The 10,709-nt window shown below is 42.3% G+C and overlaps 2 protein-coding genes and 1 long non-coding RNA gene across 7 annotated transcripts in view; 2 read left to right on the top strand and 1 right to left on the bottom strand.

Moving 5' to 3' along the window:
- Positions 1 to 1,817: 1,817 nt before the first annotated feature.
- On the bottom strand, positions 1,818 to 4,437 carry LOC105451455 (transmembrane protein 14C). Of its 4 annotated transcripts, XM_011691903.1 has the most exons (5): positions 4,353 to 4,437; positions 2,867 to 3,003; positions 2,704 to 2,781; positions 2,129 to 2,318; positions 1,818 to 2,045 (listed from the first exon to the last, which is right to left on the bottom strand). In XM_011691903.1, exons 3-5 carry the CDS (start codon positions 2,777 to 2,779, stop codon positions 1,973 to 1,975), a joined length of 339 nt encoding a protein of 112 aa, XP_011690205.1. In that variant the 5' UTR covers positions 2,780 to 2,781; positions 2,867 to 3,003; positions 4,353 to 4,437; the 3' UTR covers positions 1,818 to 1,972. The 4 variants fall into 4 exon arrangements, with proteins under 4 accessions (XP_011690205.1, XP_011690207.1, XP_011690203.1 ...); XM_011691905.1 differs by lacking the exon at positions 2,867 to 3,003 and having other exon boundaries at positions 4,353 to 4,414; XM_011691901.1 differs by lacking the exon at positions 4,353 to 4,437 and having other exon boundaries at positions 2,867 to 3,124.
- LOC105451456 (glutamate--cysteine ligase regulatory subunit) lies at positions 4,374 to 6,137 on the top strand. Of its 2 annotated transcripts, XR_974586.1 has the most exons (7): positions 4,374 to 4,487; positions 4,651 to 4,713; positions 4,817 to 4,934; positions 4,997 to 5,196; positions 5,275 to 5,389; positions 5,465 to 5,679; positions 5,967 to 6,137. XR_974586.1 is itself a non-coding variant. In XM_011691906.1 (6 exons), exons 1-6 carry the CDS (start codon positions 4,398 to 4,400, stop codon positions 5,614 to 5,616), a joined length of 738 nt encoding a protein of 245 aa, XP_011690208.1. In that variant the 5' UTR covers positions 4,374 to 4,397; the 3' UTR covers positions 5,617 to 6,127. The 2 variants fall into 2 exon arrangements, 1 of the variants encoding a protein (XP_011690208.1); XM_011691906.1 differs by having other exon boundaries at positions 5,465 to 6,127.
- A 3,802-nt stretch (positions 6,138 to 9,939) lies between these two features.
- LOC105451454 overlaps positions 9,940 to 10,709 on the top strand; it is a 2,030-nt gene continuing 1,260 nt past the window's right edge. Inside the window, exon 1 of the long non-coding RNA XR_974584.1 lies at positions 9,940 to 10,153. This is a non-coding gene — a long non-coding RNA (uncharacterized LOC105451454). The remainder of the gene's footprint in view (positions 10,154 to 10,709) is intronic.

Below are 10,709 nucleotides of genomic sequence, written 5' to 3'. Positions count from 1 at the left end.
ATAAGAGACAGGTTTATGATATACGTTTGTAGCTAAGATTTTAAACCTCTTTTATTTCATTTCTTTAAATTACACGCCTTTGTACTACCCAAAACATGGCGAAGGGTCACGTGACTGGGTAACACAAACATCAAAGGTTCCGACTTAACTGTCGTAACTGTGTATGATTAAACTGTGCCTAGATTATCAGAGAAGCGCGACCGGTGTTACGAGTCCTGATTGGACACGCAAATGGCCAATCATAAGATTGATTTATCGCTATTATAAATGGCTGCCGAATAAATCAAACTTATGATTGGCCATTCGACGCCATTTTTAATATTTTCTAGTACTTTTGCGATACTGCCATAAGCCGGTCGCGCTTCTCTGATAATCTAGGACTCTATATTAGACTAAAGATTGAGATTGAGATTGAATTGGGATTTAACCAATTAAAAGAAAGAAAATCAATTTTAAATTTAGTGAACTTTGTTTTAATTGGTCAAATTCCATTCCAATCTCAATCTTTAGTCTGATACGGGCTTAAAGCGGATGATACCCGATTGACCACGTCCCGATTGATTACCAGCCACTCACAGCGCTTGAACAGTGGAAAATCTCTAGGCACCGGCCGCTGTGAGTGGCTGTGGTCAATCGGGACGTGGTCAAACGGGACGCTCCCGCTTAAAGCCCGTATCAAACTAAAGATTCAGATTGAGATTGAATTGGGATTTAACCAATTAGAAGAAAGAAAACCAATCTCAAATTTAGTGAACTTTGTTTTGATTGGTCAAATTCCATTCCAATCTCAATCTCAATCTTTAGTCTGATACGGGCTTAAAATCAGGTCCGTCGCGCATCCGTTTCACGCATAATTGTACCTTCTGCACTCCGCTCCGTCGATCTTTTTCCCGCCGGTACACAAATATGCGTTCGTTTCCGTCAGTTTCCGTTTTTTTATCTGCACCGTGCGAATGCGGGCTACCCTCGATGCGACGTGTTTACGTCTCGTCGTGTGAAGTTGGCCGAGTCGGACGTTTAAATACTCGTGCTGTTCGTGGTGCAAAAGTGTTTTCAATTATTTGACAGTTGTGTCAAAAACAATCCAATGCTTTAGGAGGTATATACATCCTAGTGTTCGACTGCTCAATCCTGTAGGGCTTCTATAAGTATTCGGATATTCAGATATTCGATTATTCGAGATCGGTTTGGATTCGAAAACTCAAAACCTGATTATTCTGATTATTCGGGTAATCCGCGGATATCCGAATTATTTCGATCCGGATCTGAATTCGTCGTCTTACACACGCTCTCAACAATTATACAATATTATAACGTTAATAAAATATAAATAAAATAAAAATAAGATAAATAAAGTAGACTTAACTCGAAATCAGGATCTAGATCCGACACTTTTATTCGGGTTCTTCGAAAATTCGAATATCCGGATATAACCCGAATTTGAAGTGTAAGAGAATCGGAGAATCGTTTTCTTTGTGCAATATCTTTTGTATATCGATTAAGTACAGATCGCTTGCTACGATTTTGTTTTAAAAAGTTTTCGGTGACCTGGCAACGAACTCGAGAATCAGTCCTTTGGCGAGCACGAATGAATACGGATTAAAATGTACTGATTCCCATCAATTAAGTATAATATTTGTGTAAATATTCTGAGTTTTATTATTGAATTATTCTGCTACTGAAGCACATTTATCACATTTATTCGTAATCTGGATAAACGGATATCTAGATAGAGCGTCAAATCCGAACGAATCTTGAAGACCTACTGATTACTTGACAGTCGCATAAGAAATAATACAATGATTTTAAATCCATCATAGAAGAAAAAAAGATATATTTTGTTCAAATATCATCAATTCCTATAAATCCTTTGATTACACTTGTCTCTCGCCCTTTCCTGCCCCATGCCTTGCACCGACAACATTAAAATTATAAATAAATGCAATATCTCTAATGCTTGATGGTAAACGGTTCATTCAGTCTTCAAGGGACGCACTGTTGTTGGTGAGAAGTATTTCGTGATTGTCCTCACGACCATGATAGCACTGAAAAATATATCTCAACGTTAGTATGGACGTTTTTGCAACGCATAGATTCCACACGCAAGCGATACTGTCGACAGATATACCTCAGTATTGCGATTACTCCAGCTGGCATTATCTTTCCGGTGTTGTAAAATCGATATGCCATCACACTTCCGAGGACTGTACTGCTCCCTAGGAAAACCGCAATGTTGTTCGGATCCTGGGAGGTCTGATAGACACCGTAGCCCAGGACCGATCCGAAGAAAAGACCCGCGGCCAGCGAGGGGATGGAATCTGAAAAGAGTTCGAGTTAACTCGAGAATTGGATGTATGTCAAATTCGGAGTGACGGCGTCGACGAGAGTCAAACGTCGTGATCACTCGTGACCCAGCAAACACAGATTATAACTACACATTGCAACAACATTGTAATATTTCTGCAATATAGCTGGAATGTTACAATGTTGCCTACTAACTGCAACATTGCAGTTATTTAGGCCTGTTCTTTATATATAGCTGAACTGACTGCACTATATAATTCACAGTTTATCTTTCTCTTTTTACATTGGAAGAAGAAAGATAAGCTCTGAACTAGCGTAGCCAGTTCAGCCATAAAGAACAAGCCTATAATCTGTGTTCGCTGGGGATCAACTTTGGTCGACAACAATCATCAAACTCACTTGATTTCACGTAACCTAGCACCCCGCCGCCGGCCACCATGGCGGTGTACGCGACCGCGACGATGTCAATCGGCATTTCTGTAAAAATAAAAAAAATAGAAAAATCGCCTCGAGTCTCCGACTGCGTAAGTGCGTACTGTGTGACGTCTGTTTATGTAATTACCGAATGATAAGCAGATATATCAATTGCCTTCCGTATTGCGCGTTGCAATCACGCAAAAATTACGCGCGCGGGATGGCAAACTCCTGAAAGAAGCTTTTCCCTACTTTTCCGTCACGCCTCTCGATAATTACGACGCTCTAATAAATAACATCCACATGATCATATATTACATATAGCTCGGCAATAATTTATAATATACGTCGGGGCGAACCGTGACAACGCATGATTTCTCGCAGTCATTTTCAGTGCTACCATCCTCTGTTCGTCGGCCAATCGCATTGCGAAAACCGTATTAAGTCGGGTTTTGAGTAATGCGCACGTGTTATAACGATAACGAAAATTACAAGCTTGTTAAAACGAGTTGCATAACGTATGTATGTGCATACATACGGTCGTGAACAAATAGGTTGCGACACTTTTTTTTATAAGTTTCAAAATAAATTAATATTTTGCAAATGCAAAACTATGATTGGTGTACTGTTTCTAGATTAAAGATATAGTACATCAATCGTGGTTCGCTTTTGCAAAATATTATAGTTACCTACAAAATATATATTATATATATATTAAATATATATTAGAAACCTATAAGAAAAAGTGTACATACATTGCTTAATTCCTTCGCGAATGTTTTTTTCGTCGTTATATATGTAGCTTGAATAGATCTACAAGACAACAAAAATATACGCTTTTATTGCATGCGATTTCGCAAGAACAAACGCATATTTTGTATGTACGAAAGACAGGAAAAGGAAATGAGATAATTTTGGTCTTTATTCTTTTGGTACGATTCGAATTCAAACGACATTCTCTGACGTCAAGTACTTATTTCTCGCGTGAAAATTCGACGGAAAAGCCTGCATGCGGCGACGCTAATTTACATAGAAAAATTTGCGATAAAAAAAAGTCAAATTCAAACGAGGGAACTCCGAAATGTCCGGCTTCTGCGCATCGCGACGAGCAGTTTGCGATTTTGCGATTAACGCGATGAAAAATTATTTTCAGGTTTTAAATTGCGGTATTGCGATAAACTTTGTGGAGCCATCGTGGCTTTCAATTGAAAAGTGTACTTTTGCGGAGTAAAATTCAATAATTTCTCTTCAATTGAGATCGCGCCTTCGATACGGAGTTGTTTCGCGGCGCGACGAAGCATCGCGCGAGATTCATGTCCGTCGTTCCTTCTCGATCTCGCGGAATATCTTTGATTCGAGTGATCCTTCGTCCGAGGGGAAAACTAGAAAATATTGCATGACGCAATGCGATCAAAGGAGAGAGGAGATCGCGAGGGGAAATCAAGCGTCTCGCGCGTCGACGACGAAATATTCGAATCCCGACACAACGCCGCACGTACCGCCGCGCAGAGCCGTTGCACACTTTTTTTTACCGCGGAATGGAATTTGAAGAGTCACGATCGATGACATCACGTTAACGTCGATATATAAGGGTATAAATGCACGCGCGATAACCTCCGACGGGCGAGACTTGCCGTGAGAGAGTCCCGTGTCGATTCCCGGCTGCTCGCTCACTCGACATGCTCTCGCAAAGTCTGCTCGTCAACACCGGGAACATACTCTCCCTGAGCGAGGCGAGGCAGAAGGCGAGTCAGAATTCCACGGATGAGGTCAGTTGCGTAACGTCGCGTATTTCGTAGCGCATTACGTGTAAAGTGGTTGCGTCTCGCCCGACGTATCGATCAAAGTCTATTCGCGCGCGGTCGAGGTTAGGTTTAGGGACACCTGTGTCGAAATTTTCTCCCTGACGTCGCACGTTGATATCCATTTCAGTTGATCGAGACGCTGAAGGTCGTGCTCAACGATGAACAGTGCAAGGGGGACGACACGACAGTTGTACGTATAATACACGGTTTTTCTGCAGCGAGAGTTGGGAGTTTTTTTTTATTTTATTTTTTTTTTGCTTTCGAACGGCCGATAAATTTTCTGTCAATTCTAGATCAACGGAAAGAGGGACACGAGTTTGCAGGACGAGGATAGGAAGGACTTGAAGATCACCGTAAAAGTATTTATCTCGTCACCTGATGTCGATTCGCTAAAAGAGGCATTGAATCAAGGTACGTCCGCAATCGTGATACATAATCTCTTGTGTATTCCTAATGTGCTTCACGCTTTGCAGCATTTCAGGCACTATGTACGGATACTATAGAGTCATTAGTGATAGCTTACAAGAGCGGCGAGAGTCCGGAAGATATGCTGTCGTCGTTAAAGAAAATTTGGTCGGTGGTAGAGGAATACGTAAAGGTTGACAAATTATCCAGCGTCGGACTGAGCGATATTAATACAAACACTTTCATCGAACTGTTCCAGTGGGCCAACGTAAGAATAAGTTGTACAAAACGATATTCGTACTCTTTTGAATCTATTTTCGCATTATGATATTCACTCTTATTACAGATAAAACCAAATATTGTACAGATCAATTTAGCCACGTGTTGCGTAGTACCACCGGCCTTGCAGGAATTCACTAAAGAAAATGACATTCAGCTGTTAACACACAGCGATCCCAGTCGTGAGTATTTCTCAATTAAAACGATCAATCGTTAAGCATAACATTCGTTTTATTTGTCGGTATTCTATTTCGTAGAAATTCTCCCTCAAGAAGTACTAGAGAACATATTTGGAACTACTGCCTATTTACACTGGCTGATAAGATATCAGATCCACCTTAAATGCCGTGGAATTTTATCGTCGAAAGGGTACTTAATGCGCATTAATAAGTCAAATGTTAAGCCTTAATGTTAGTAGCGGCGTTAAAGATTATTTCTGCACGAATCAGAATTAACGTGGTACGTGTCTCACATTGACCTGTATTAACATGTTTTACATGAAAACTTCATGCTAATGGATCAATTCTAAGCAGAATCAATACGGCTTGTAATTTGTTCTCGTAAAACTTGTAAGAAGTTATGACTGAAATTGTAATTCTGTGCTTATCGAAAAACATATTCGTAAAGATTTACGATTTTCACATAAATCAACTAGCAGAAAGCTTGCCTGTAAAGATACTGCATTAAAGTTACAAGCAATCATAGCAGTTCTTACAAGTCTTACGAGAACAAATTATGAGCCTTACAAATCTACTTAGAATTGATCCATTAATTTTTATAATCATGAGCATTTGAACACTTTATTGTATATATATTATTATTATATATAAGCTTTCATAGTATTAGTACTACGCGTCTTATTCTTATCAATTAGCTCTCAAGAGTTTTTGTATAAATTTTTATAGTATGACTTGTGTAGACGCGCATTTTTCTTTTTTTTTTGTTATCTTCTCAATTTTCTCGAAAGTTAACTATTATAAGTGTTTGAGAAATAAATCATTGCAATTTTTGGAAAAGATAAAGTGTTAAAAATGTTATTTTTTTAATTTGTCAATATTTTATTCCTAAGTCACGAGAAAACTTTTTTTATATATGTCACGCCATTGCCTCATTCGATATTTATTTCGTTCCACATGTGCGGACCGTGCGATAGTTTTATCGTCCTCGCAGTGGATCGCAGTCCTTCGCTAGCGGTAGCCGATCGGGAGTCCGGCGAACGGTGGTGACACCGAAGGAGATCCTTCCTTTTGTGCATATATGCGTGTACGTGTATGCGTGTATCCCCAGCGTTTGTGTCGTCGTCGTCGTCGTCGGTCGGCCCCGATATATGCGCTTCGTTTTTTCCCTTTGCCACTACCGCCTTGTGCTCTTTGCTGCCTTCTCGGATCTCTTTCCCTTACCCGCCCGTTCTGCTATTCCGCCCTTCTCGTCCCCGTTCCCCGTTTCTCCCGGGAGCCTCCTCTTTTGCGTTAAGCCGCCACCGCGTGGCACACACACACACATACACACACACTGTGGGGACAGCGAAGCGAAGGGACGGGACCTACGGAGGACCGCAAGGATAACGTAAAACGCCGGTCTCGCTCTCCCTTCCCTGTGCCGCGGATTCTGTGAATGATATGTAAAACCGAAGAAAATTTTTCAGAGTTTGACACGTCCGGCGAATATAAGATTGATGTTAACGTCGAAATATCATTTGACAAACTGCTACAATTTCTTTTCATACTAGAAGATGAATGTCAGATATACATATATTCGAGAAATAAATCGTTATCGTGAGATAATCGCGAACGTAAAATGCGATTAATTGTGAGGACGCGTCTCGTGTGAGCGCCTATTTAGCGAGATCCGCCGCTGCGGATCCTTTTCCGTTCCCTCTTTCGTCCTTGTCGCGCGAGCCCTTCGCCGGTACATCGCGTTCGTCATCCTACCCTCTTGGTCCCTCGTTTCACACACTCAACAACGGCCGTCTTCCGTCTTTTTCCCTCTATCTTTTTTCCTTTCTCGGATACGCACGCACATGTGAGCGCACGTGTGTATACGTACATTCGCTCTTTCTCTCTCTTCCCTTCATTCTCGCATGCGTCGAGAAGCGAAGCATGCGAATCCCGCGATACTATGTTATGCCTGCGGATCGCGGGTCTGACATACTTTGTATGTTAATGCCACATAATGTCGGTTTTGTTCCTCTTTTCAGCGTTTATTTGCTCGGCTCTCCTCCTGGTCCCGATCGCTTTTGTCACGGACGGTGTGTGTGCGTGCCCCCGTGCCGCGTTCCCCATCCCTCCCCTGATATCGCTCTCGTCCGATCCCGGAGGCCGGAGGAGAGATGTGTAAGAGTGACGATGTGTTTCGAGTCGAACGGCGAGATTCATCCGCAGGGAATCGCATCTTTTAAAATCGGAAGCGCACGAGGAAGGGATAGTTTTAAATTTGAAAAAATGTCCTTTTCTATTAAGCGTAAAAAATCGAACGTAGAACTCGTCAGTGATTCATTATCCTTTTTGTCTAATGACGACTTCCATTGTTGAACGATGCGCGGCAGGTAATAGATAATATAGACCTGCAATGCCGCGTTGACAGATGATGGCAACCGCGACCACGTCACGAGCGAAGTGTGCCTCAGAGGAAAATAATGAGGGTGGGATATGTGGGGACCAGGAGGATATCGAGGGAAGAACGAGAGGAGAGGAAGTCATTTGTTGCTGTTACACGACCTGCCTTTCTAATTCGAAGAAGCGCGTTTCACTGTTGAAACGCCGAGGAACGACGAAGAGGATACGATGACGAAGGAGGACGCTGAAGAGATATCGCAAACGAGTTATCAGTGGAACATACGTAAAGCAATACGTATCGATAGTAAATTAGCGTGGACAAGGAAGCCTCGCGGCGCAAGGAATAAACAGCTAGTAATTAATGAAGCCGTTGAGGTGTCCGTAGGATATGATTAACGAGACGACATGACGTAACATAAGTTACGTGTGGCATCGCGGAACGAGCGGCGGGTTAAAAGACGGAGAGAGAGAGGGAGAGAGAAAGAGAAAAGAAAAAGAGAATCGACGGCGGTGGCGGCGGCAGCAGCAGCAGCAACGGCAACTCGGCAGTAGCGAGTAAACGCAAAAGCACCCTCGCTCGGGAAGGCCCCGCGCGATGCAAAGACGGGATATAAATAAGCGGCTGTCGTTTGCGGAAGCAGAAAACGGGCAAAAGGAGAGAAATAAAGAAGAAGTCGAGGAAGAAAGGGAGCTAGCGACGGAGAAAGGAATAAATAAGTCGGGGAAGCGAGGAGAGCGGAGGGGCGAAACTGCGGAGAAAAGAAGAGAGAGAGAGGGAACGAGGGAGAGCCAGAGAGGAGAGTACCGGCAGCAGTCCCCCGGCTCTCAAGCCCCTTGTCGCTTTGCTCTCGACCAACGTCCCGATCTACTACTTTCGCGGTATACGACCGTCCTTTCGCATCGGAGAGCTTTTATTTCCGCCGTGCGCAGGAGGCTGGCAGGTGTACCCGCATCTCGTTATCCGGAGGAGCCACCTCTTCTTCGAACGTCATAGGACGGATTTTTAGAGGCGTGTTCGTCGAGAACGAAATGAATCGCCAGACGCGTGATTAACAATTATCTAATCTCTACGAATAGCGGACGAATTTATTCCAAATTACAAATATCGCAAATTAAATTAATGTGATTTTTTCGTAAAGGTAGAATTAACATGTTAAAATTCTTAATCTATTCTTATTTCTAATCATTCTTAAATGTCCAATTAGATCAAAGAAAATCTGGAGAGACTAACAAAACGAAAATCGAGATTTTGTGCTACCTAACTATATATTAATATATATAGATAGCACAATTTGTTTTGTTTAGTTTCTCTAGATTTTCTTCGACCTATAATTGGACATTTAAGAATGATTTTAGCAGAAAAAAAAATCCATTCCCGATTTCGTGCCGCAGAATTTAAAGGCAAAAAAACGCTAAAACTATCGAGGACAGGACACCCTGTATACGCGCGTACGCGTATATGCAGGCGTGCATATGTGCGGTGGCTGCGAGCAGCGAACGGCGTGCGGAACAGAACATCTCGGAGCGGAGCGGAGCAGAATCGAAGGAGAAACGGAACACACAGCGGAGAAGCGCGAGCTGACTGCGGCAGGGGCGCAGCATGTTTATTGGCGCATCTCTCAGTCTTAAATCTTTATGTTGTCTCCGCGACGGGGTCCGCTCCGGCCCCCTTGGTCCCATCGGCGGGGCCCCGTCGCGTCGGAGAAAGACGGAGAATCCGAGAAGGGCACCGGCTGCGGAAAGGGGCGAGAAGGACAAACTCGGCGCGCGAGAGCGAGAGGACGAGAGAGAGAGAGAGCTAGAAAGAGAGGCGTTCGCCGAGGCATACAGGGAGAGATATATCTTCCCAGGGAGAGGAGTTGCGGTCGCGAAATCGAGTCAAGAGAGTCGGACAAACCGACGACCGTAGGCGCGCATCCACCGCATTACGCACACAGAAGCCGCGATTTTAACGTGAGCCAGGGAGAAACGGCCGCGTGTCGTTCGGTTGCGTCGAGCCGAGAGGGAAATGGACCTCCGCCTCCTCGTCGATGCTGAAGAACATGCATAAGATATGGATAGACAAAGAATTATTAACGATAGGTTGTTCCGCTAATATATACGCGGGAAAAGCGACGAGAGAGAAATCCGGCGTGAAGTTGCGCCGATAGCGCATCTGCTTCGATTACGTCATCGGAAGATTACGTTCGCGTCATTTTGGTCGTCGTTGTCTTTTTGCATTCGAAAATGCATCCTGGCTCTCGAGAGGTAGAAAGAACTTTCAACTTTGTTTTTTCACGGAAAAAATTGCTGTAGATGTTACATCAATATTCTCTATATTTGGAAAAGAAATGCACGTGAATTTATATAATTTAAGTTATATTGATGTTGACATGGCATACATCTGTTAAGGTATAATATGCTCATTAGTACAGCCGTTGTGCTTAGGATAAATAACATTTGGTTAATTAGAATATCTTCATATGTGAAGTTGCCTCAACCGAAGTATTATTGTTATCTCTCTAATGTGGTCTGCACAACAAATAGTATGAAAAATACATACGGTATAGTTGCACGTCACAACAGTGAGACTGAGAGTTCAGTTGACTATCACTTACACTCACACTAATCACAAGTGACTAACAAGGGAACCTCGCGAAGTGTCAAATTCTGATTTTAATGAAACTTGGTACACTTTGAGGTCACATAAATAGATGAATTTAGAAATTATCAGTTGGTGCTAAAAAACGGTTTAAAGGGATGAATCCACCTCTTATATGTAAATTAATTCTTTTTTTCTTTCGTTATATCTCGAAAACTATTCAAGATGTTTATTCAAGATTCAAAAAATGTTGTATACAAAAGTTTTATAGTAAAATTGTCTTTTATATTCATTTACGTTAATGGAATTTTTTTAAAATGATTATTTTCAAAAAAATTTTTAAATATAATTATTTAAAAAAATATT

This window comes from Wasmannia auropunctata, unplaced genomic scaffold (genome assembly GCF_000956235.1).
Source record: "Wasmannia auropunctata unplaced genomic scaffold, wasmannia.A_1.0 LD336051.1, whole genome shotgun sequence".
Taxonomy (NCBI): Eukaryota; Metazoa; Arthropoda; class Insecta; order Hymenoptera; family Formicidae; genus Wasmannia; species Wasmannia auropunctata.
This window is presented reverse-complemented; position numbering and strand designations above follow the sequence as displayed.